This window comes from Platalea leucorodia, assembly GCF_965183815.1.
Source record: "Platalea leucorodia genome assembly, chromosome: 2".
In the NCBI taxonomy this organism is placed as follows: Eukaryota; Metazoa; Chordata; class Aves; order Pelecaniformes; family Threskiornithidae; genus Platalea; species Platalea leucorodia.
The window spans coordinates 86,101,320-86,128,312 of record NC_138824.1 but is presented as its reverse complement, the minus strand read 5'-3'; the positions used below and the strand labels follow the sequence as shown (position 1 = coordinate 86,128,312).

The 26,993-nt window shown below is 38.4% G+C and overlaps 1 protein-coding gene across 4 annotated transcripts in view; it reads right to left on the bottom strand.

The window, feature by feature from the left end:
- Window positions 1-26,993, bottom strand: part of CNKSR2 (connector enhancer of kinase suppressor of Ras 2) — a gene marked incomplete at both ends in the record, with an annotated part of 215,875 nt that overhangs the window by 115,770 nt on the left and 73,112 nt on the right. For all 4 annotated transcript variants that reach the window (XM_082304996.1, XM_082304997.1, XM_082304998.1 and 1 more), the window contains 3 exons: window positions 4,254-4,313; window positions 10,832-10,951; window positions 23,066-23,107. In XM_082304996.1, coding sequence (XP_082161122.1) covers window positions 4,254-4,313; window positions 10,832-10,951; window positions 23,066-23,107 — 222 coding nt within the window. The remainder of the gene's footprint in view (window positions 1-4,253; window positions 4,314-10,831; window positions 10,952-23,065; window positions 23,108-26,993) is intronic.

Sequence of the window (26,993 nt, the reverse complement as noted above, 5' to 3'; positions counted from 1 at the left end):
GAAGATCATATAAGTTACATGGTAACTTAGTTTCTGGGTCATTATTAGGGTGAAGGAAATGCAACCAGCATCAAAATCCTACAAAGATCACACTTTCAAAAAGCAAAGTAGTTTTCTTCTTTGCGTTTTCCTCAAAAAACCCCCCCAACAATAAAAAAATAAAAATCCAAACTAAAAACCCCACAACAAAAAACCCCATCCCTCCCCCGTAACTCGACATCCCCCCAAAACTCTTCCTTCTTCTGCCTTCTACATTTAGAGTAGACCAACTGTTTTCTGCAGGAAATACCCCTATGTTTAGAGGAAAATAAGTTCCTTCAGCTTTTCATAGAGTGACAACGCTTTGGTTTTTCTCTCAGTACTGTGTCTGCCAGCCTATGGAGGCACTTAATCAACTTAAAGGCAGAAGGAGACTGACAGTTTGAAAAAAAAAAAAAACACATGAGTTGCTCAGGAGAAGGTTTCTGAAAAGCTACTATGAATTTTACAGAAAGGAACAAAATTAAATTCATTTTCAGGTGAGATAACAGGTTGTCTAGAGAACATGCTCCAGGCCTGAAATGTGAACTGTTTGTAGTAACATGTGTACCACATTCCCATTCAAAATATATGTCCCATAGCTACGCCATGACTTTCTAGTACAATTCCACATAATCTATAGCCTAAGTTAAGGACAGTGTTTAAATGGAAGATATCCAAGAGAAACATGAGGCTGAAAGAAGGGTCACTCATGACTCAGTCCTAGAGACATTGCTCAGAACATCCTAAATCAAGCTAGGCTGGTAAAAATGTAATTTTACTTACATAAAGAACAGTAGCCTTGACTTTTTGGCACTATTTCAGCATAAAGGTGTTGGCTGAGTGACTTGGGGAAAATTTTAATGCTGCTGATGATGTTCTAGTGATCTGTCTTCTGCCTGCCATTTCACTACTCACACTTACTCATTCATACCTCTAACGATCTTTATAATCCTCCTATGTAATACCGCTATTTTAGCTCAGATGTAGTTACACCTAAGACTTTCAAAATGTCAATGCAAGTGAATCTTCTGTCATTATCCTTGAACTCTACAGGACTGTATTACGATATAAACTTTCTCCTGTATTGACTTCAGCACTTGCATCTTAAATCTTGACAAAACAGGCACTTTGTGTAGCAGTTTGCCAAGCCAGTAAATATGGTCTGAGAATCTTCAAATTAGAAAAGTCTACTTTAAAAAAAACTCATTGCAATTATGCCTCAAACACACTGCAAGGTGAGGTAAAAATACAGCAGTCTCAGGGCTGTGGTCTTATGAAGAGGTTGCAACTCTTGTTCCTTACCAATTTTTCCTCCCAAGTAAAGAATACAGACCTTGTTGTAAAGAAATAGTTTCTTATCACAAGTGTTTAAGGAAAACAGAGGAGAATTGATAAGCTCTTTCCTTTTTTAGATGTATATGCTGATCATTAAGCAAAACATCCATTCAGGAAGTCCTACCAGGAGGAACAAAGTGTGTCACATCACAGCTGTACCTTCATTAGCTGGTAATTCAGTTCAACAGGGAGTTGAACAATAGATGGAAGTACCTGTTGCTGAGGCTCACACATTGATACCATAGAAGGCACTCAGAATCTGCTTAGGATTTATTCTGCAGAATAGATACAGTTTTGTCATTTAGGCTAAATGTTGTCTTTGTCCCATTCCCCCAGTATACCCACACTGTCTGAAAGCCCAATTTAGATCCCCTGGAGCACATTTGTTGCATGCCCACAGTGGAGATTTTTGTGTTATTTCTTCTGAAAGGTGTCTCTTCTCTGAGATCTAAGGGCAACCCGCCAGCTCAACCAGTGCACAGTAAGTGGGGACACTGGGAGCACCCCCTTCAAAGTTACAATCCTGCTGGAGATGCACCGCATGCTATTACTTTAGAAAATACTCTTTTCTGTTGGAAAACCAAGTTACAAAATGGCCTTATTTGAACAATACATTTGTTTGGTGAATTAAAAGAATCTCTCCAACATGGTCTAAAAGGGCTACTCAACAAGAAAGCTATAATCTCTTGCTGGACCAATACACTATTTAGATTTGTTACTTCCAAACAAAAGAGAGAAGACGTGAACCAAAAAGCTCATCTTGCTCTAATGCTACAGGACCACCAGAGAGAACCTTTTATGGGGCAGTGACGTCTGAGGAACCCTGTTCTCTCACAGTTCAAGTTTCAGAGCTCTAATGGGCTTTGTAGCTGGACATCAAATGCCCCGAAAGGCAAACAGAAAAAGCAGAACTGTGGTTACAAAAAGTACTACATTACATTAATGCGACTAGCACTGCCATGCTACCGTGTTTATTAAAAAGACAAGTGCTTCTCTGTGATCTTTCAGGAAAGTGCCAGACAAAAAGTTGTGCCAATGTCTCACTTGGAGGAGCAGAACTGGAAAGAAGGCGGCCACAAAATTTTGTTCAAAGGCAAGAGAATTTGGATTCTTACTGTTTCCTAGAAGTTAAATTGTATCACAAATACTAAACATGTCAACATCAACAGGTCAGATGACATTTGCACCATCATGACCTTGCTCTAGCCGTGCTGCTTAGATGTTTCTCCTCCCATCTATCAGAATCATATATTTTTTGGTTTTGGTTTTGGTTTTGGTTTTGTTTTTGGTTTTGTTTTTGTTTTTGTTAAAGGAAGCAGCTAGCAATTGTATGTTTAAAAGCAGGAGATACCTTACTTTCTCTAAGGCATTACTCATTTTCACAAACACTTTAACACACAACAGGTTTTTCCCTAGATAGCAGGCTGCAGTTTCTCAGTCTCCTGTGAGCACCTCCAGGGTGTTACAGTGAGTGAAAGAGCCAGTAACAAAAGCAGAAAAGTCATCACAACTGAAGCTTCCTGATGTGGCTTTAAATTATATTCATGAATCACAAAAGATAAGAGTTTTGAGGGAATGCATTAAGATTTTATTTTTATCTTTGCCTCTGGGAAATTAAATCCAATATTAGTACGTCATGGAGAGAAATGGTTCCTTTTTTAATCTGAGAGAAATTCAACTGTAAAAACCGTCCTCTTTCCTTCACATGTTTTCTAGATTAAGCTCAACCATGGCTCTGTTGGTTTTGTTTAGTTTTGCTAATTTCACTGATGATATCTGTAGCTGTAGGTCTGACTCCCTAGAATTTTGATTTAAAGGTTGAAATTCCTTACGTTTTCCTTATTCTGAGACAGGTTGCATTCACAGAAGTTCTACAACAGACATTATCTATTGGGTATAACCTATGGATATCCTGCCCAGAGCAGAAGAAAAAAGAAAGAAGAAAGGCTATCAGATTGCAGTTCCTATGAAGGGATGAAAATAATATTCTCATTTTATTGAGATGTTAACAGAACCTCGCTGCAGATCAGAGGCAGCAGCTGTAAATACCATGTAGGTAGTCTGCACTTTCCACAGTATGACACAGTAGCAGGATAAAACAAACATTTCTGACAGCTTCATTTTAAGAAAATGCCTCCAAAATCTTTGAAAGAAATCGCCTAAACCATTATGGAACAGTTCAGTGTTGTTTAGTGGCTTGTTCCATGTTCATTGAAGATCATGGATAGAAGCCTTTCCCCCTAAAATGATCATTTTGCTCACTTCCTAACAGCCAGCCAGTTCTCTAAATATGGTGTACAAGGAAAGGAGGTTGTATTTCAAAGGCAGGTGAAAAGTAGTCTATTATGTTTTGCTTGCTGTTTAATACCTTCAATGAGAATTAGTACACCAGTAATAAGTGTTCCTTTCTATAAGCATTACTCAGGAGTTCATGCAGAAATATACGGTTATTTGTCAATGTGAAGGGATGTCCTCATTTCCATGCACTTATTTATTACAAAATAAAGCTTGATAGATGAAAAATATAAAAGCTGTTTGTCTAATACTGCAGCAAACTCCAGCATATCAGCCTATACATAATAAAGATATTTATCTTTTATTCACAGTGCAAGGTAACTCCAAGACAGCTACTTCCTATCTTGATCAACTGCAGCATTTGAGGTGTCTTGCAAGAACAAATCGAAACTGATTCCCCTGGTCCTCAACTGGGAATAACTCTTTCAATTCTGAGGTAAACAAGCACAAGCGTTTCTGCCGTCCAACATGCCATTGGTCCTCAACAGCCAACTAGCACACTTTTGCAAGCAAAATGTAGTCTATAGCAAAGGGAAAGCATAAACCACAAGTAAGGTCAAAAAGGCTTCCAGGCCTGAACATACAGTATTAACAATACTTACATTTTCTGTTGTCCCAGTAATTACATGGAGACCATCATATGTTGATTTAATGTACATACCCTAAGAAAAAGACATCATGGGAAAGAATTTTTAAAGTGTTTCACAAACCATCACCATCCAAACATAACTTGCATATCTCTAAAAGAAAAGCTTTTTTTTCTTTCTTTCTTTTCTTTTTTGTAAGATTTGTGGACTTTTAATGTATGCCATGAGGAATTTGTCTCTGGATAGGAAAGTGCTTTCTGATACACTTTGAGAACAACAGCCCAAATTATTCTGGCCCTAATTAGCAATAGCAAACTAAAACTTTTACCACAGTCATCTCCATAAATACTCCCCATTTTTTTTTAATATACTCCTTCAACTACAAATATAACAACACCTGATTATAAAAACATTATTATTATTATTATGAATTACAAATAGCCTTAGGATGATCAATACTTCCATTTTGCTTTGGAAGCTACAGAAGACTTTAAAAGATCTGGAATCTCTGAAGAGGAGGGATAGCTTATGAACAGACAGAAGTTCCTGCATGGGTAGTCTGAGACAGTGTCTCAGTTTTTTCATCAAGTCATAATTCAAACATTTTAACAGCATCCACTAAGACAGTGAGAGAAGGAAAAAGGAGAGATAATTGGCATACACTGAGCATTCAAAAACTTCTGAGGAATCTCCTTTCCCCCAAACCATTCATAGAAAGCAGGTAAATAGTGAGCACTTGAGTAAACATTATCTCCATAACCTACTTTTTCTCCTTTTAATCACCGTGCCACAAAGAAGTCTGTTCCTAGCTGAGGAACAGGGTGCACTCACTGGTGATTAAGTATGGTAAAGAGGCAAAGAAGACGTATGGTTGGACTAATCTAATTTGGGACCAGAACTCACAGACATTTTGGTAGTGGGGACAAGGAAGTACCACTGACTTAACAAAGTGGATGATATCCCCAGTAAAAAAAAAGGGACTTTACGAGTTTCTCAGGAGAAGGGGCTCAAAACTAAACTCCTATTTTCCTCTGCACAATACATAGCAGTAATGGCATCAAATCCAGTTGTCATGTTGGGCTGTCACAGCTAGAAGAGAACAAAGCAAGAATCTGCTTGCTACTACACAGATAGGAAGCCTCATCATTCTTCAACTTCCGTCTCCTCTGTGCAACTTCAGCAATTTTTCCATTGATTGGCTCCAAGCACGTAGTTTCCTGCTTAATTCAGTTCTCTCAAATATAGAATGGCAATTTCTTATACATTTATCCTCACAACACCCCTGTGAGGTAGGGATACACTAATATACACACATTTTACAGGCAGGATAATAAGCCACACAGGAGGCTGCAATACATTGGTGTCTGTTTTGGTACTCATACCTACCCCAAACCAACAAAACCCAGGGCCTAAATCCCTCTCAGGATTTGGATCTAAGTGACCTGACCATACAACCTGCGACATGGCAAGAGCTGAAATCACAGTGACTTTACAGTGACAGGAACTATGAGTCAGGTCCCCACACAGAGCAATTGCTGAAGAAAGTCACATCTTTGTTTTTATTGACAGTGAGTTACTGCTTTCAACTTAAAACATCAGGCTGAAAGCAGAGGATAAAGTCTCACACTTAATGGTTACACAGTGTTTAGTTTTGTGCAAAGCATTATTCTGAAGGATAGCAAGGTCATCCAAGTATGCTGTCATGGCGGAGTGCAATTCACATCTAATGTAGTCTTTTCTAGAAATTTAAAAGACTTTGAAGAAGCAAGAGGAGAAAGAACTTTTGTAGAATTTTCTTTAAAGGCTAAGATCAAGATTTTGCACGCATTGTGAAAGAGAGGGAAGAGGGAAGCTGCAAAAAAAAAAAAAAGATTATTTTTATTCCATGCATGGAAAATTAATACATGTTACACTAGTACTATGCCACATTAATTTTGCAAGAGCCAACATAATTCTGTTTACAAAGTAGCTTTTAAATGGGGTGAGGTAACATTTTGCAACAGAAAGATGAGGTACCCTTTCACTCACAGTCCTCCATGCCTTGTTTTAAGTGAGCAATATATGGGAAATGGTACAGAGAAGAGAATGTTTCTGGCTTATTGTTTGATCTGAAATGGAAATAAGAATACTATAGACATTTAAAAGTTTTCCCCTCTCTGCCTCCTTGTGGCTGCACAATATCAACAGTACTTTTAGTGATCAAGAATACAGGGGAGATGAGTGTGTGTGCTGTTGATAAACTGGCGGATAGACATCTTAGGTATCCAAAGATAATGCCACGGACCCTATGAATTTACAAGAATCAGCTAGGTCAAATAAAAGGAAAGATAATTCAGTTAATATGATTAAAATAACCACCCAAGGAATCAAGAACAAATGTATGCCTAGACTAAAGATGAGATAACTCATGCTTAATTACATCACAGATTGTCCTTCCTGATCAGTTATGGGTAGAAGTCTAATTTCAAACCATACGTTTTATCTTGGTGCAAAATATTATTCAGTTAAGGGTTAGAAAGAGACCTTGTACCTTTTTTCTTTTTTTTCTTTCTTTTCTTTGTACTTTTTTTAAAGAATGAAAACAGAATCTGATATACTTTTAGCATATTTTACTCAATGCTGGATGGAAAAGAAAAGAAGATACTAGTTCCGTTTTATCACACACATAACTGCATTTTTACTCTTTCACTGTGACATCGTCTTAACGGAGCCCCCCAAGGTTGCATGTGCCTCTTTAACACCAAAAAGGTCTCAGAACCCTGTTCATATTTTTTTCCCAGCTCCTCCAATATTTCAAGCCAAATAACTCAGGAGAAATATTAGGAACAGTAGTACACGGGATTCCTGGAAAATACTTCCTAGCTAGGCAGCCAGCAGTGCACCTTTAACCAGCTGCCACACTCTGCTGTATCTACAACTTGTATTTTATGAGTGCTTTTTCACATGACAGGCTCATTTTGTGTTTGCTTCAGCAGGCAAAGAGGAACCCAGAACAGTCAGTCTCATGTTCTGGTGGATTCACCTTTGCGTTTCTGAATCTAGCAAGCTAGGTGAAGAGCTGCTACTTGAAATCATGTCATAGTACCTGAACTGACTAGGATTAAAATGCTAATATGAACAGAAAAAATTCAAATTCAGGATTAAACCTTGCCACAGTTCTCTGATATTCTGTTCTATATTTTAAAAAAAAAAAAAAAAAAAACACCAGAAAGGGGCTGTTGAAGAAAAACTTCCCAAGGAAAAGTGGTAGCTAAAACTTGGTTACCTGCTTTTTGTCTAACAAAAGGCATACAGTATTGTACTTCTTTACTAAATACGCTCACTGTTTTCAGTCAAGCAGTAATATTTTTAAGTCTGTTTCCTGGCAAAGGATACTACCTAAACTAGTCAGTTTTGTCTCTTTCTGGAACATCAATAGTGTAAAAACACACAAAATTGAATTTGGCTGAATGATAGAGATAAAACAACTTCAAATTCCTCAGAAAAAAAAAAAAAAAACCAAAACAAAACAGAAAAAATAAAAAGAAGTGATTACTAATGGGAGCATGTTGGTGATTGCAAAGCTGACCACGTTAATCCATTTCAGAGCTTTTTAGAAGAATTTTCTACTCTGACAACTCCCTTATCACCCTTACTTTGCAACCACTGCAGGCCATATCTCTTCCTGCAGCAACACTCACTGGAGAACACATGTATGCAGCCAGTCACATAACCACACCTGGGCAACAGACCAGGGATAGAGGAAAGAAAAAAAAGGAGGAAAAAAAAAAAAAAAAAGCAATACCAAAACGCACCCACCCATAACGTTGCTTTACCCAGTACACAAGAGTTTCCCCACATCACGCCCTAACAACATTTTCTGCTTTCCAGGTTATTTAGTCTGTTTTTCTGATAGGTGTTAAATAGTTTTAATATCTGTAAGACATTGCAAACCCTGTAACACAATTACCTTTTCCTTCTGCATTAAGGTATGAGTCTGACAATTTACATTTACCTCTGACTGATACTTACGTTTCCACAAAAAAAAGGTCAAACAGTGAAGGAACTATTTGTGCTGATTAAAACATCCGGATAGTGCTCCAATGTGTTTTAAGTTGTAAAAACTCCAACCGTTTTCTCAATTCCATCTTGTATTTACTATACGAGTTTAGGGAAATAACATTGTTTTCCAAACTTTTTATTTCCTTCTCTTCTCCTTTCCTCTTTCTCTCCCTGATCTACTTTAGCTTCTCAGATACTAAATTTGAGACATGTTAGATATTCTGTTTATGCTAGGTGACAAAAAAATCTTCCCAGTTAGCAGCCATCCTTGTCCTTTTCCTTCTACTTGAAGTCTTTCCATCTTTACAGAAGATTTTATTTAGTGATCGGTAGAGTCAGCACAGAACTATCATGTGGGTCAAAAATCTAGAAGAAAGTTGACGATAATCCATTTTTCCATCTCCATCATTGCACAAATCCTGGAAGAAGGTCCAGAAGTTATCGAGCTTTACATTCATCCAAGTGCTCCTGATGTGCAGAGGATATTCACAACTCCAAGCCCCACCATCAGTTCTTAAACTGACACACTTAGCACTCAACAGGGCGGTACCGATATGTATTCGCTGTATCTTAATTGAAAGATTTAGTTTCAAAAACAAACAAACAAACAAAAAGCCCAACAACCCAAAAGCAAAGCTTTCACACAGAGCACCAACTGACAAAGTTGATCTGTTAGTATGACTCGTGCTGTAACAAACTGAAAGGTATGATATTCACCCTCCCGGCGCAAATATATCATCCTTAGTTCCTGCTCTGGAGAGCTCACAATCTAGAAGACACAGCACAATACAGAGGCAACAGAATAGTGGCATACAGGAAAGAATCAAGGGGAAAAAAAATTACCATATCAAAATAGCATTGTATCCTTCTAAGGCTTGTATACTGCACAGGTGGTATTTTTCAAATACCATAAATAAATAAAAATACATATAATAATTTTTGTGACAATGACATGGTAGTCCTCAGTCAGCATGAAGACCCTGTTCAGCTGGTCCACAAATACATACTAAAAGAAAAAACCCTGCCTTAAGAGCTTCCAGTTTAAACAGACAAGACAGACAGAGGGTATAAAACAGAGGCACACAGGGGGAAGAGAGTCTCTATCTGATCAGCTACCCAGCAGGAACAGACCCATGAAACACGTTCTTATTTACAAAAATACTGCTCCACATTTTTCAGTCACTGGGGGTTGACACCACCCTACAGAAAGACTTAAATGAGGGGAAAAAAAAATAACAGTCACAAGACACAAAGGAAAATAAAGAAGAGTTCAGATAAAAATGGACAGAACTCCAAAAAAATGTGGTTGAGAGAAGGGGAAAAACATTTCTTCATTACAGCAGAAGATAGGATTTTGAGAGGTTGACTGCAGTGAGCTGGTAGAAGAGATAAAATTACAGGAGAAAGAGAAGGAGGAAGGAATCCATGAAAAGTTGAAATCCTGGAGGACTAGTTTGAAATGGATTCAGAGATAAAAAAGAAAGCCAGTGGAGGAAGGGAAAACAAATAGCAGACTAAAACAAAGGATGGGGCGATATTTACTCATCCAAATGCTTGGGTTTTTTCTCATATTTTAGTTGTGATTTGACGAAAGAGTGGAAAATTAATTTAGGGTATGATTGCTCTAAATACCTTGGCATACCAAATTTGTCGAAAAACCAAACCAAACCAAAACCCAAAACCCAACAACAACCAACCCACAAACTAAAATACTCTCCAAAACTACACCATCCAAACAACTTCAAAAACCTGCTGCAAAGAGCACAGCAGTAGTCCTTCTTATTTAAGAAAATGGAATGAGAATAAACTTGGTCAGAAATTGCAAAAGCTATTCCATCAGGCAAAAAATGGTTAACTGTATTCTGATCACCTTCTACTACCTCCAAGGATTGTGGGAAGATATATTACTAGTGAGGTAAAGTTGTAGAGCTGTAATTGTTATCAGTGTTGTTTTTTTCCATGCAGTGGGTGTTGGACACTTGAGTAAACAAAAGTTCAATGGTCAACTCTTGAACAACAAATATTGCATGGCTGCACTGAGCCTTTAAAAGCACCTGATTAAGCATGCAGAGTTCTTGCAATAAAATTCAATAAGCTACTTCTCAGCAGTGCTGTAGAGCCCTTGAGTAACTTATAAAATAGCTTCATATCCCAGAGATACTATGAAGCATATTCCAGAATTTGACAGGTTTTGTGCATAAGCCCACGCAAACTTCTTGGTTGAGTTCATCTTAGTAATTTAAATCCCTTCAGACTTCAAGATCCTAGAACAATCTGAACCATTTTTCAGAAGCTGGTATAAATGGCAAGAACTTCTCGCTCATTTCTTCCTGTTCACTAAACTCTTTGCATACATTGGTGAGCCTTACAAAATACTTCCCTGTTGGCCCAGCTGCATGAGAAACCAAACTAGCATGAGAAATCAAACTATTTTCGGACTTTAAAATAAAAAAAAGCTAAAATGTCCTATTCCTTTCCATACATACAACTTGTTTTAAAAAATGCACTTTCTCATCCTGGATGATGGGTTTGATTAACTGCGTACTTCTTACCAGCCCTTCACTTGGCTTGATGTTTGTAAGCTGGATCACTTCAAGGTGAGCAGACTGGGAAACCAGCGGATCAGAAGAGAGCGAGATAATGTGATCACAGACGCCAGAGAGAGTTTTACACTAGGAAAGAAAAACAAAAACAGAATGTCACAATAAGCATACCATCGCTAACTATTTGCATATCAACCTACAACTTAAACCACTGCATTTTTAAACTACCTATTATATCACATTGCCAAACCTACAAGGCAGAGGGAATGAAGGAGGTGGGGGAAGGGCCTCAGTCAGCAGCACAATACAAAACCCGTTTTCTGTGATGACCCCAAACTGACAGAGCGTCAGACCAGGGAAGAACAAGAGACAAATGCTTTTGCATCTGAGTAGAGAGAAAAAGGGACTGCACGAGCTGCTCTCAAGGTTAGGTGCCCTGCCTCTGCACTGTGAGCAAGCACACAGGGAGCGCGTGGTGAGCTCCAACCCCCCTCTCTGCCCACATCTTCTGCAAAGACATTAAGTGTCCCCAAACCCCGCTGATTTCAGTTGAACACGCAGATGTTCAACACAGATGAAAATCAGGCTCTTAACGATGATGGGTAACTCCCATTAACTCTGAAGTTTATTCTATACTAATAAAACATGCTAATTGACTTTGGACTGTTTCTCACGTTCTACTGCTGCCAAGCATGATTTACTATTGCAGGCATGAAGATTACAATAAATAACCACTTCATGATGGGATAAGTCTTAAACCTGTTATCCTTGGCAGCCTCTTCGCAGCAAAATAAAAATAAAAAAGTTTCTAGAAAGGCTGGGACTGTCAAAAGGGTACTGTGTATCTCCTCATCTCTCAGTCCCTGAACTCCCTCTTCTCAGAAGCAGGCAAGCTGTGATTTTTTCCTATCATTCTCTCATATTTCTGTAAGCAAGTGATTTTTGAGAATTTCAATGTTTTCTGTGAAGTCCCCTTTCAGTAACTAAAACTGACTTCTCGGTTCAGGTTTCCAAATGTGTGTTTTGTCAGCAAATTCAGGGATCAGGACATTCTTCTGGTCCCAAAACTGTGGGTACCTCCAAAACCAATTAAGAACCAGCTTAACTGCTCTCAAATTCAAAAGATGAAAGCTAACCAGTCTCCTCAAATGACTGCAGCACACCTGCACATGACTGCTGCACCAACCACTCCTCCAAGATCGCAAAGATTCTTAAAGTAGAAAATATCTACAATAATGCTATGAAAAAATATGGAACTGGATATAACCTCCTTGCCAAATCACCATTATAATTCCAAATGCCAAACTACAAATATCTTATGTAAAAAGGAAAGTAAAAAAACTTAAGTGATAAACGCAAAAAAAAAATCCAGTGACAGTGAAATCTTAATCCTGTTACAGACCATTACATTGGGATTTTCTCCTCTTTAAATTATTTACAAAGAGTTGGAAGTTTAGGTTTGTATATAGATGGCTTATTTTATTGAACAACGTTTCAGAATGAATAAACAAATCAGAATCAAATGGAAAATATAACAAAATTTACATTACGAACGACCTTCTTCCAGAGATATTACCTTCAAGCATAGACACACACACACACACACATCCCCTACTCTTTCTGCTTTATCTGTATTTCATGATGCAGAATCATTACTGAAAAAAGGAAGTCAAAAAATATATAAAATAGGGTTAAGAATGCTTTGTGTTTTACCTGAATTAGGAAGAAGTGAAAAAGTGAAAAAGTTAACTTTATTGCAAAATTGGGTTTTTATGGCTTTTTGGATACATGAAAATTGTTGCATTGTAGAGAGACGCCAAAATGCACAGAAAAGGAGTGTTCCTACCACCTAACACAAGGTACGCCATTTCAAGTTCACAGACGAGGCTCCTCATTAAAAAAAAGTCCTCGGCTGCCTTGACAGATGATGAGGAAAGGAGAGGAGTGAGGCAAGTCCAGGATGTGCCATGGAACAGAAGCCTAAGCTGAGATGCATCAAATAGCTCCCTGGAGCAGCTGCTCTCCCTCTGCCTCTCTGTGAGAGGGGTACAGACAGTCTATACAGTAAGCCTATGGAGATCAGCATTCCAATACGGTTATATCGGTTGCAATCCTAAAACAAGGTGGTGTGAATATTCCCCAAGAGGAGCTCTGGGAATACTGGATGCCAAAATGACCAAGTTACTACAATTAAAAAATCTGCCATATGCTGCTATGCATTTCTAAAAGATTATTGTTTTTCAGGTATTGTGGCTTTCGTTCCATCATAGATATTCATACCGCCCTCCAACAGCATGATATCATGCCCATTCTAAGCATAATAAATGAGCCGCAGCAAAGTCCCTAGAGAAGACCCTACGATTAGAGGATGCTCTTTCAGATTAAGGCTTCAAATTCTATGACCTTTCCAAAATATAAACGCTCATTCAACATGTGGGGATGCATACATAACTGTCTTCTAGAAAAATGAGATTTAGGGGCAAAACTCTGCTGCATTATTATAAGATCTCTTCCACTTCATGAGTACCCAGATCTGACCAGGGTGAAGACAAAAGTTGACGACAGAGAACTTTTAAAGCTCCATCAAATGTTATCACGTTTATTACCATGTATTAGTATCAGAGGTGACTGGAAACAGCAAAAGAAAATGGAAGGCATAGAAAAGTGAAAATGAAATCTTTGAATTACTTCTCTCATTTTCTGACCAATAGAATTAGCTCTTTTTCTTCTAATAGAGCGCTAGTGGACCCATGTGCTTCAGTAAGACAACATGCCATGAACTAACTCCACCCATAAAGAGCGTTTCTCAAGAAACAGTCACTCTGGATAATGAGACCTAATCACAACGTCGTCTGCTTAGTAATTATGGAATAGTTCTGTCCAGCAAACTCATTTCATTAAAACATGTTTTGCTTTGCTTGTGAGAACTGTCCTTTCCTTTGGAGGGGAAAGGGTGTTTGCTGTAGGAGGATTTTGAATTTAAGGCTCACTGCTATTGCATAGCAAACTGGTATATTCATGTTGCCCAGACTTCCAAGGAATGACTAGCTAATTTGCTTTTAATTAAACTGCTCATCTAATTTCAGAATACTATGCATTTTATTTCAGTTTTCTTGTTCCAGCATAATTCCAAGACCTTGGGAACAAAAACCAATTTTTTTTTAGAAGATCGGTCTGGGTTCTGCCCAACCATCCAAAATGTTCAGCTGCTACAACAAAATATCTAACAACTCCTTTAGTTTTCTTCTGAAAGTATAAGAAGCCTGTTTGTGTTAGAATACCTACAGAATCTTACAAGCCTCCCTTAACTATTTTTACACATCTAAATTACTATTACACATTTAAATCATTTTGGTTAAATACTCCTTGGTTAAAGAGTTGGACTGTAAGTAGGGTCAAGTGTCTATTGGGCTTGTGTGAAAGGCAAATTTTCATGAACCCTGAGCTTGCCCAGCACCAGGACAGCAGGTATCCCCTCCCTGCTGCAAAGACAGGGTAGATGGGCTGTCACTGGAAACACATCCAGAGGCTGACACAGGCAAAATAATGTAGTTTTGCTTGCCTTTACTCTCAAAAACATCTTATTCACAGTTTGTGGGTTGTCTTCTTGTGTGTATGTGTCTGTGGAGAATGGGAGCAGCAAGAGGAGGGAAATTCAGCCCCAGGAACATATTGGAGCTTGGATGGCTCTGGGGTACATTCATAGTGTACAGCTGTGTCAGTTTATAACACAGTTTAACCAGTGGCTCTGAATGTAGTTACCATCCAGTTCCTGCCCAGATCACTGCTCTTGATTTCATTGGCCAAGGCTTTTTAATATACCAATCAGCATAAATCAGCATACAGACAAAAGAGCCTTTTCTCCAGGAGCATGCTTCCTCCCCACTAGGCCTCTTTATGGAAAAAGACCTTGGACCTGTTCAGTGGATCAGGACCTTCCATGGCAAAGATGCTGCCACATGGCACCGGAACAATGTTAAGTTAATGGAGGTAACATACTACTGTATTTAGAAAGTTCCCAGGTAAACTGCCTTTGACTTCTCTATGCTCCTCTTCCTAAACAGTTCACACTGTAGCTCATTGGGTTCATTCCATATTCATTCAAGCAACAACCCTGCCTAAATCTAAAGTTATGTTTGATGCTCCTGTATTTCTAGCTTGACTAAATTTTCCCTAAGCTCCCCAGACTTCACTGGAGCTTTCACCTTGGCAGATGCAAAGCCAATTTGACAAATTATGCAGGTGCAAGAAATACAGGGGGGTTTATTATTACATTTTTATTATTATTATTTATTAATTAAAAGTTTTTAAATTATTATTTTATTTGACAGGAAGTAATGGACTGACATAGTATTTTCCATGCAGGCTACTCAATGAATTTGAGTGGAAGAAAAGCACACAAACAGTGCACTTTTGCTACTCATTTTGAGCATCCTGGCTCTAAGCACATTCCCAGGGCTGAGGGCAAGAAAAGCACCAGCCTCTTCCATCAACTCTCTCACCTACGTTATTTAGATGAGGGATATGATGCCAATGAGACACAAAGACATTCAGGGCTAAAGGTAAGAAAAAAATGTTGGCAATGTTAAAGTTAATCTGTTTGGAAAAAAAAAAGCTCAGTTAATTACAACTGACCAAGACAAAGCAACCTGCTACATGACCATTCAGGACGAAGTCTAATTAGTTAGCTTAAGCCAAACCAAATAATTATTAATCAATTAATTTTAGTCCAAAACAGTTGTTGTACTGTAGGGAATACAGCATTAACTCTGGCAATCTTAGAACTAACTGGGCCTGGACTTGCATTTGTACATACATGAAGTTTAAACAGTGAACTAAATCTTATTTTGGATACAAAAAGAGAGGCTTCTATTAGAGAGAATTTTGCTGGGCCCGATTTGCAATGTATAGACTCTTGAAAGGAAGCAGGTGGTTACTTTTTCTTTTTTTTTCATTAATAAGACTATAAAACTGATACCTTTGACTATGCATTTTTAGTCGATCATAGTTCTATAACAAATATTCAAATATAGTGTGCAGGAGTGAATTATCGTCACTGTGGTTTCTGCAAGGCTCTTAGGAAAAACAGAACATTCTGATCCATTACTTGTTCTTTTCTTTTTCAATTTAGTAACTCTTTTTTAATTTAAATAGCTCATTTGTTTTTCAAAAGCTTCTGAATATTAACTTTACTCTGCAGTTCTACATTCTACGGTTTTCCAACTCAATAAAACTATAGTTTTTGCAGGAAAAGCGGTGTAATTTTAAGAAAGTGAAATTCCTTAGGAAAACATTCTCTTTTTTTATAGAATTAAATTAAAAAGAAAATTCAGTTAAAACTTATTATTAATCTGACTGGAGCCCGGCGTCTACTCTCTATAATTAGTCCTTCTTGCTTTGCTCTCACTTTAATACTCTACTGCTTCACATGGATTAATCTGAACTAGATATTTCCATCATATACAGCCTTGAACAGTGGGATGGAATCAATGAATTATTCTTCAAAGATTTTAAAGATCCATTCAGACTTCCACAACGATTAACTTATAACTCCCCAAGTAAGCAGAACTGATACCCTTTTAAGCTGAGCAGTTTTCCATACATTTTATCATCTCAAGTTAAATCAATATAAAGATTTTAAATATAAACTAGCAAGAGCATACTAATTTCCAATTTTGAAGCGAACACCACACCTATGGCTTATGCTTTCATATTTAGCCCCACTGTATTTTAAAACCTGTTCTTCTTAAGTTATATTTTCTATTGCCATCTACTTCTGTTGATATTATTTTCTGGTGATATTTACTGTTTCTATTAATAAATTATTAAAATTATTATTATTTAATTATTTATTTATTACACCGCTTACTGAGCAAAAGGCAACCTGGAAAAAACATACTGAAAAACGAATTGGCAGAAACATGAAGCATTTCTCTGTATTCATGAATATTTCAGAAGCATCAACATTTTAATGAGCAAAAGCCAATACCTTATTCCTGTGCGGTTTTACGCTTCTTATTTCACAGAAACCAAGTGGTTCTGTGAATGAATTTAGAGAAAAAAAAAAAAAACTTTAAGAAATGTAGTTATCTTTAAAATAATTGTTTCAACACACCTGCAATTCTAGAGCAGAAAATTATAGAGATTTTTCCCAGACACACTTTGCAACTCTATTTAGAAAAAATAAGCAAGTTGAAATAGGTAATTTCTTCTTAAAACTTCATCAGTTTTCCATCATACCTTTTTCCTTTAGATTCATTTCATGTGCTTAGTTGAATAACATAGATTAGTTTACTACTTAACCTAATACTGTAAGTGACAATCAAAATGCTTTTATATAGCATTTGAAACTCAAATTGCTTGGAGTAAACAAAAATATTTCTTTCTTGATTACAAGTTGAAGCTATACATTTCTCTCTCCACAGAATACCATTTCTTAAATGTATCAGTGATATCTAAAAAGCTAACATCAGAATAAGTTTACTGACATTAAAATATACTATCTATGGACAAGGTGATTCTGCAGTCTCTCCACATGAACACCCACACTGCCATCTCTGAAAGAAAGAGGGCATTCATTTGCTTTTCCAAAGAAATTACTGCCATTAGAATATGAGCACATTAACTATTTTTTGGCCCTACTTAATTAAAGCAAACCAATCAGTCATTTAATTGAGGATCTTGCCTTTGGTAAGGGATGTTGCCTACTCCACCATGCTTTAGAGGAAAGCATGAAGACTCAGTGACAGGTTAACTTTGGAGGTATCTATGTATGCACTTCAGTAGCAGCAGAGTGGTCTCACATCCCCACACACCCACTTGCCCCTTGATTTGGCACAAAGTAGGCTCATTCCAGGGGGAACGGGACAGAATCCCCACAGGAGATGTGTGCTTACAGAGCTCCAGCCCCAGAACCAAGGCACACAAGTTCAAAATAACAGTTTAAGCCACGTGAACAATGGAGATGTTCAACCCAGAACACAGGTTCAACCTGAAGTAAACCACTGGACCACCAATAGGTAATGCGGACAAAAATCAACTACTTTGATCCAATGATCTGCTCCTAAGGTGGTAAGTTTCTCAATGTCCTAAAGAATAAGAGTACATAACTGTCTGTGCTGGTTTTGGCTGGGGTAGAGTTAATTTTCTTCATAGTAGCTAGTATGGGGCTACGTTTTGGATTTGTGCTGAAAACAGTGTTGATAACACAGGGATGTTTTAGCTATTGCTGAGCAGTGCTTACACAGAGTCAAGGCCTTTTCTGCTTCTCACCCCACCCCACCAGCGAGCAGGCTGGGGGTGCACAAGAAGCTGGGAGGGGACACAGCTGGGACAACTGACCCCAACTGACCAGAGGGATATTCCACACCATATGACGTCATGCTCAGCAATAAACTAGGGGGAAGGCTGGCTGGGGGGCTGCTGCTTGGGGTACTGGCCGGGCATTGGTCGGTTGGTGGTGAGCAATTATTTTCATTTGCATCACTTGTCTTTCTTGGGTTTCATTTCTCTCTCTTTGTTATTTTCCTTTTCATTATAATTTTTTATTATTATTATTATTATTATTATTATTATTATTATTATTATTATTATTATTATTATTATTTTATTTCAATTACTAAACTGCTCTTATCTCAACCCATGAGTTTTCTCACTTTTACCCTTCCAATTCTTTTCCCCCTACCCTGCTGGGGGGGGCAGGGAGTGAGCAAGCAGCTGTTGTGCTTAGTTGCTGGCTGGGGTTAAACCACGACACTGTCATTCTATTTCTTTTCATTTCTGTAGCAGTAGTTCTTTTTTACTTATGTAAGAAGGATCTCTTAAAATTTGACTTCAGTCCTTAGTGGGAACAATAGCTTGCAACAAGGATTTCCTTAGGCTAATTGCTAATTAGTTGTATTGCTTTTCACTTTTGTGGGGAACCTTGTTTCCTTGTGTTACGAAGAGAACGTGGTACGTTAAACCAAACAGGGTGAGCCCACGGTTTTGAATTCAATTTCCCCTTTTAGTCATCCCAGTGAGCACAGCTATATGTTGGTATCTGATCATTCAAAGGCAGTTGGATGTGATGCTGGCCAGACCCCACTTCTGTTACTTCCAGGAGTTGGCATGGTTTGCAGATGGGAAATGTACTCAGAAAATGGACTTGCAATAGCTTGGTCTTTGAATTTAAGAAGAGAGAATTTACTTTCTCTCTCTATAATACCTGTGTGCATGTCCTCTCCTCCCAATCTGTCCTAGTTCTCCCAGCATTTCTCATTCAAGATTCTTTCTACGCCTTTACCAAAATCTACTACTATTCTTTTTATATCAGAGAACCCTCTTTTTAACATTCACCTCTAAATTTACTGGATGCATGGTCTGTAACAGGAGATTTAAATTCTTAATCACCCTCTAGAACATCTTCAATCTAGTTTGTACACGTGCATTCAAATATTGTTATCTCATAAGGTATCTAATGATCTCTCTTCTTTGACAGTGGCATAAAAATACCAGGCACTCTCTCAAGATCTTGACATCAGTAGGCTTCTCCCCTGTTTTTTTAAATCTACCTGTTAGATTGCTCCTCCCCAGATTGTCTCATGGGCTAAAGCCACACCTTTCTCTGTCTTCCAAGGAGAGGGGTTAGAGGGAACTGTGACTGCTTTCAATTCCAATTCTGTCATCAACCTTTTCAGCTGTACTTGTAAAATACTCCCTTTCAAATTCAAAATATGATTTCAAATCTCATCTTTTAATTATTCAATCACAGATTTGTCTCTTTCCTTGATTGCTATTGGTCAGCTTTTGCTCCATGAAATCCCATCCATCAGTTGAAATGCAACATGGTCAGAAATGATCCAAGTTACATGTAATAAATATAGCCATTTTTAATCCTAGGCTTCAGTAAAACATTCAACGCTCTGTCCATGTTTCCTTGGAAGCTTGAGCACTAATTGTAGAAGCTAATTAAGCTCTCCACAATATGTCCTGTCACCACTATGAAGTTACTGTGGATTAAAGAAATAAGCCTATGTGAGTCTGAATGATGTAAGATAACTTTTCAAACCTATCTCAAATTTGTGCACTCACATATCTTAAGCAGTTTCCTCAAAATTTTCTGTTGAAGACTATATTAACTGATGCTTCACCAGCTCTAAACACTGTCAGCTCCCTTTGCAATCATAGAATCATAGAATCATAGAATGGTTTGGGTTGGAAGGGACCTTAAAGATAATCTAGTTCCACAAGACCAGGTTGCTCAAAGCCGCATCCAGCCTGGCCTTGAACACTTCCAGGGAGGGGGCATCCACACTTTCTCTGGGCAACCTGTTCCAGTGCCTCACCACCCTCACAGTGAAGAATTTCTTCCTTATATCTAATCTAAATCTACCCTCTTTCAGTTCAAAGCCATTACCCCTTGTCCTGTCGCTACATGGCCTTGCAAAAAGTCCCTCTCCAGCTTTTTGTAGGCCCCCTTGAGGTACTGGAAGGCTGCTACAAGGTCTTCCCAGAGCCTTCTCTTCTCCAGGCTGAACAACCCTAACTTTCTCAGCCTGTCCTCATAGGAGAGATGCTCCAGCGCTCTGATCATCATTGTGGCCCTCCTCTGGACCCACTCCAACAGGTCTATGTCCTTCTTATGTTGGGGGCCGCAGAGCTGAACACAGTACTCCAGGTGGGGTCTCACGAGAGCGGAGTAGCGAGGCAGAATCACCTCCCTTGACCTGTTGGCCACGCTTCTTTTGACGCAGCCCAGGATACGGTGGCTTTCTGGGAGGCAAGTGCACGTTGCTGGGTCATGTCAAGCTTCTCATCAACCAACGCCCCCAAGTCCTTCTCCTCAGGGCTGCTCTCAATCCATTCCCCGCCCAGCCTGTATTTGTGCTTGGGATTGCTCCGACCCATGTGCAGGACCTCACACTTGGCCTTGTTGAACTTCATGAGGTTCGCATGGGCCCATCTCTCAAGCCTGTGAAGGTCCCTCTGCATGGCATCCCTTCCCTCCAGTGTGTCAACCACACCACACAGCTTGGTGTCTTCAGCAAACTTGCTGACAGTTCACCAATCCCACTGTCCATGTCACCAACAAAGATGTTAAACAGCACCGGTCCCAATACCAGCCTGAGGAACGCCACTCGTCACTGGTCTCCACTTGGACATCAGGCTGTTGACTGCAACTCTTTGAGTGCAACCATCCAGCCAATTCCTTATCCACCAAGTGGTCCACCTATCAAATCCATGTCTCTCCAATTTAGAGACAAGGATGTGGTGCAGGACAGTGTCAAATGCTTTGCATGAGTCTAGGCGGATGACATCTGCTGCTCTTCCCTTATCCACCAATGCTGTAAACCCATCGCAGAAGGCTACCAAATTTGTCAGGCATGATTTGCCCTTAGTGAAGACATGTTGGTTGTCACCAATCACCTCCTTATTTTCCATGCGCCTTAGCATAGTTTCCAGGAGGATCTGCTCCATGATCTTGCCGGGCATAAATGTGAGACTGACTGGCCTGTAGTTCCCTGGCTCTTCCTTTTTGCCCTTTATAAAAATGGGGGTTATGTTTCCCCTTTTCCAGTCAATGGGAACTTCACCAGACTGCCACAACTTCTCAAATATGATGGATAGTGGCTTAGCAACTTCATCCGCCAGTTCTCCCAGGACCTTCAGATGCATCTCATCAGGTCCCATGGGCTTGTGCACCTTCAGGTTCCTTAGATAGTCTTGAACCTGATCTTCTCCTACAGTGGGCGGTTCTTCATTCTCCCAGTCCCTGCCTTTGCCTTCTGTGACTTGGGCAGTGTGGCTTGAGCACATGCCGGTGAAGACCGAGGCAAAAAGGTCGTTGAGTACCTCAGACTTCTCCATATCCCCAGTAACCAGGTCTCTTGTTTCCTTCTGGAGAGGGCCCACATTTTCCCAAGTCTTCCTTTTATCACCAACGTACCTATAGAAGCTTTTCTTGTTGCCCTTTACATCCCTGGTCAGATTTAATTCCTAACCTGATCCCTGGCTGCTCGGGATCTTTTTGCTAATTTGTAAAAGATACATGCTGTATATAGCAGATGTCAGAACTCTTGGCTCTTACAGCAGAAAACAAGTATGTATTGAAAACCAGGCTATGATTTCAAACTTATAGCACTTCAACTTTTGCCAAGATTATGCAGTTAAAAACTTCATTACTTAAATACTTGCAGAGATCAGCCTAGCAAAGATGATGATGTCAGCCTCACTAAAATTGCTAATTCTTTGTGTCCCACAGGGGAAAAATGTCAGTGAAACTTAAAAATACAAGGAGGCGTTTTATTCCACATCACTGTGAAATCAAAGCATCAAAAGCTTATAAAATTCAGCTTGCCAAGCATTTGATAGGGGTGCACTGAAGAAAAAAAAAAAAAAAAAAAGTATAGCAAAATTTACTGGGAAGCTCACCTTTCAAAATAAAGAAATACAGTATTTTCTTACTTAAGCTCCAGTAATAATAAAAGTAAGATATCAAAACCTACCTAAATGTGAAATAGTGAATAAATTAAACCAAATCATTACTCACTCTTAGAAAGAATATCTTTGTATCTAACTTTTAGAAACAAGCTCTGGGTTAACTTAATACTCATTAAACTACAGGCACAACATGAAACACAATTTTATATCTAAAACTTAGGTGCAGTTTTCAAACAAAGTTTACTCAAGCTTTTGACTCTCCATCCACCAAAGTACCAGCCTGTCAAACTCATCCTGTGTTCTGATGCCCTGAAGAATTTCATCTGCTTTATTTATTATCAATAGCACTACAGATTCTAGGAACAGACTGTTGTATTTATGATGAGAATTCAAAAGGAAAGAATTGCATTAATTTTCCTATCACTAGACTAGCTCCATGCTCCTATGAGGAATACAGCTGTATAAATGAAGCTGTATCACTAACAGAAATATATATGATTTCATAGAAGCCTAGCAAACAGCGCTCTCTCGAAAAAAATGCCATTTTTCAAAGTCATTCTTCTGACCATGGTTTACAAATAACAGATGGGCCTGAGCCAGACAAACACAAGCCCTTGCAAAGTTCCTGGCTTCTCATATGCCAAGTTCAGCTTCCATAACATCATTACCTATTCACAAGTAGTTCCATACATTCACTTAGTCATACTCAGACTAGTTCATTATCACACTGGCACTGCACAGAAATGCGCAAAACACACAGCTCTATAATTCTATGTAGTCTATACAAATACATTTATTAATAGAAATCCAAACACTACTCACCACATGAAGAATTTTATTCTCTGTTTCATATACTGTGCAATCCTGAAAAAGTAAAGCAGAAAAGGCAGGTTAAATTGATCCAATCATTCACCCTTCCTAGATTTATCTTTAAAAAGAATTAAACTGAATTGAAAAGTCTTTAGGATGAAAAAAGAGATTTCAAAGTCTCAAACAGAATAGAAGGATTCATGTAACCAAAGTGTGAAGCCACCACAGAAAGCAAATAATGATAAATGTTTATATCTATGCACTCATTCTTGTTGCTTCCTTCCTTGAGACAGATAACAATCTTCCTCCACTTTACATCCTTTTGGCACATGCCAGCTAGTCACATGTATGCCAGACAAGTGGCTTCTACCAGCAGTCCCTGACCATGGACAAAAATGGTCCGCTGCTAGTGGTAACATTGACAAACAGAGGTACCAGCAATAGTCCTAAGTAACTACTACAACTACTAAGCTGAACAATTCTTGCTGAGCTGAGCTGACATGCTTGCACACCCTGCCAAAGAAGAGAAGGAAAATCCTGGGAGAAGGAAGAACAGAAAAGGGAACCACTGGTTGTTTATAACACTCTATGCAACAGGAGGGAAGACAAATGTGGAATACAAAACGCACAGGAAACTTGAGTCGGACCATCTTATTACATACAGCCTGCTAGGGAGCTGCATGCACATTGTTGTCACCTTATGTAGCATGTGAGGCAGTTTCCATAAGCAAGACTAACAGGTCAGAGGCTGGGGGCTGTGCAAGTTTTTCTGACAGGCCAAAATCTCAGAGGATATAGAGAAATGGAATTAATAAGACAGAGAGCACATGAAATACAACATTGGTGAAAGAACCACTCTTTTCTAAGTTCATCAGATGCCGTAGCTTTATGGTAATTAGTGCAAGCTCTGTTTAGAACTGATGCTTTGTATCCTACCTAATAACTCACATGAAAAATGTGACTAAGCTTTCATGTTTTAAGTCTCATTTTTAAATCAGTTTATCCTGTTAGAAAAACAACTTTGTTATACGCAACTGTTTTTAAAAAATGAACTTTTAATCCATGAAACGCTTCTGGTGTTACTCATGCAAGAAAAGCCAATGTGTTCTTAAGCTTTATATAAAGCAACCTATGCGGAAGCAGCAGGTTGATCAGGGAGTATTTTCCTAATAACAGCTGTTGGCATTCAGGAAACATTTGCCAGTAAGTACAGCCGGAAAGAAAATCTAACACGTTTAATTATATGCAGACATCAATGAAGTATTTGCAATCTTAGTAGCAAAACACACATTTCATTGTTATATGTGGGAGGGCATGTAACATTTTCAATCTGGATACATCTACGTTCTGCATGGTTTCTTATGAATCATTTTGCAAAAATAGCAGGAAGGGATTGCAACATTTATATTGAAAAAAAAGTGCTTTTAAGCAGTCATAATTATTTCATTGGTAATAGGAAGAGCTTACTATAAGTTTAAATATTCAGCTTAAAGAGGATACTGTTTGAGAAGTCTCACCTCTAAGGGAAGAAGGATTCTGGGTTCTTAAATGCTGTAGAGGTTTATTACAACCAAGAAACCAATGAATAACAGAGAAACACTGCTACATCCTTGAAATGAAAATCTTCCACACAATCATGAAGGAAACTAAAGAAATATGCTTATTTCTGACAAACCAAGCATATATATATAAATGAAATATTTCTGAATCTACAAAAGACAGTAAAGCAAGTGGAAAACTTCTCAGGCATCCAGTCTGTATATAAGGGCAGGTGGCCTCACCCTTAAATTCTCTCCTCAACACACAATTGCCTACAAATCCAGGGTCTGGGAAGAGGAATTGCTAAATGAGTTCATCACATAGCAGACAGCTGATTGTTGATGCTGCATCTTCATATCCAGGCAAAATAAAAATTAGCAGTTCAGTAAACCATAAAAGACAGAAAAAACGGAGAACAGCAAATGCAATGCTTAGGTAAAAAAACAATTCCAAAATATACTTTTTCCATACATGAATGACATCCAACTAAACATAATTCAAGCATGAACTCAGTGAAACATGAAGGAGTGGAAAGATCCATGTCGGCATAGCCCACAGCAGCCCTAAGTCTAGGATTCAAAGAAACCTAGAAAAGGTCACCAAGCTGATCCCCGCATCGTAGCAAGCTCTTTTTAACTTCCTGCAGCCAACCCTAGAGATGAGGGCTGAGACTGCTGCTGAATGATCCCAAGAGCAAAACCTACATGTCACTTTCTTTCCTAGTGAACAGTTTATTTCCCCTTAGATTTTTTAAGTCACTCCACTGCTTTGTGCTTTATCTTTAAGCAAGTGCTGAGGATAACTGTGCCCACCCTCTTCAAACATCCCTTAGGTAGAATGATAAGCTGAATCCTTATTACTGGGGGCCTTTACCATTTACAATTATTGCTTTTTCATACCCGTTTCATTTCAACTAAAAGAGCTTAAAGCACTTGAGAACTATAAAAAGAGTCACTAACTATGCAATTAGAAATAAATTTGTATTCTTAATAGCTTACCACCCACAGCTGGAGAACATCTCTTCCTTCCATACCCAGACTACAAGCCCATATCTTACTCCTGAAAGATCTTCTTAAATATCTGTTTAACCACAGTAGCAAAACATTGCAATTCAGGTAAGAAACAGATCATATGCAAGTTTAACATAAACTTTTTTTCTACTTTAGAAAATGAGGAACACACAAAAAATCTGCAACCAAGCTTTACTCCTACACAAGCTAACAATTTGCAATTCACTTAGTGAAATAATACTGTGATTACCCCTGAAATGAAATACACAGATACAGCAAGGAGGAGATATTTTACTTTTACCTGTTTATTCTCTGAACTTCACACGTATATTCACTGACAAACTATAACTAAAGCTAGGCTATTAGATCTTCATCTAACCAACCAAACCAAACCAGCTGAAACAGCCTAAGGTTATCTTCTAAATGCGCATTATTTTCTAAAAGATATTTTCTAAAAGATTAATAATGCAGATTGCTAATAAAGCAACAAAAGCAGTTCTGTGTTAATTTATACTTCCTGAAGATGTAGTCAAATATTGGCCATTAGCAGTTTCAGAAAGGGAAATGGGACAGTATAATGCACAAAGAAAGAGACATAAAAGGAGAATATGATAGAACAACTTGATTACTAGTATCAGATTTTCATGGTCACTCTTTCCAGCTCTGCCTCATGCATCAAAAAAGGCAAAAGTGTGGAGACAGCTGGAACTAGGCTAAGATCCTAATAAAAAGGGAAACATGAGGTCCAAAACTGGAAGAAAAAGAAAAAAAAATCAGGAAGGGAGGAAGATAAGAAGAGCGAGAACAAACCACAACAATCCAGGAGAGGGTTCTTCTGCACTTTCAATCCCCGTATAGTTTTAAAACCGATTTTTAAGTCTAGCAAGACCTATGCTACACTGCAACCGAGAGGCATCACTTCTATTTCTTCCAGAACTTCTGACCTTCATAACCACAATTCTGCATTATTTGTACAAAAATTACAAGTTTTATCTGCAAAGATCCTATTGTAATGTCATAAATAATAATTACTAGAGACACTTAAATTAAACCCACTGAATTAGACAGCACTGACTCGTGACAATGCTGCAAAATGTACACATCTCACCCCACCCTGTCCCAGGCATTGCTAGAACAATTCACACATGAGGCAACGTATATGAAATACAAATATTTGTGAATTTTATTTTTCATATGCAATGTTTATGATGCTTTATTTTTCTATTTTATTTTCTTCTCCGCTCACTATTATTGCCTTCTTTTTAAACATTTGCCTTAGTAAGTCACAGAAGTGGGGAATGAGGTCAGCTAATTACACCAGCACTTTTCTTATTCTTTAGTCCTTTTCTTTGCACCCGAGTTGATTAAATCTCAACTCAAAATGTGAAGTA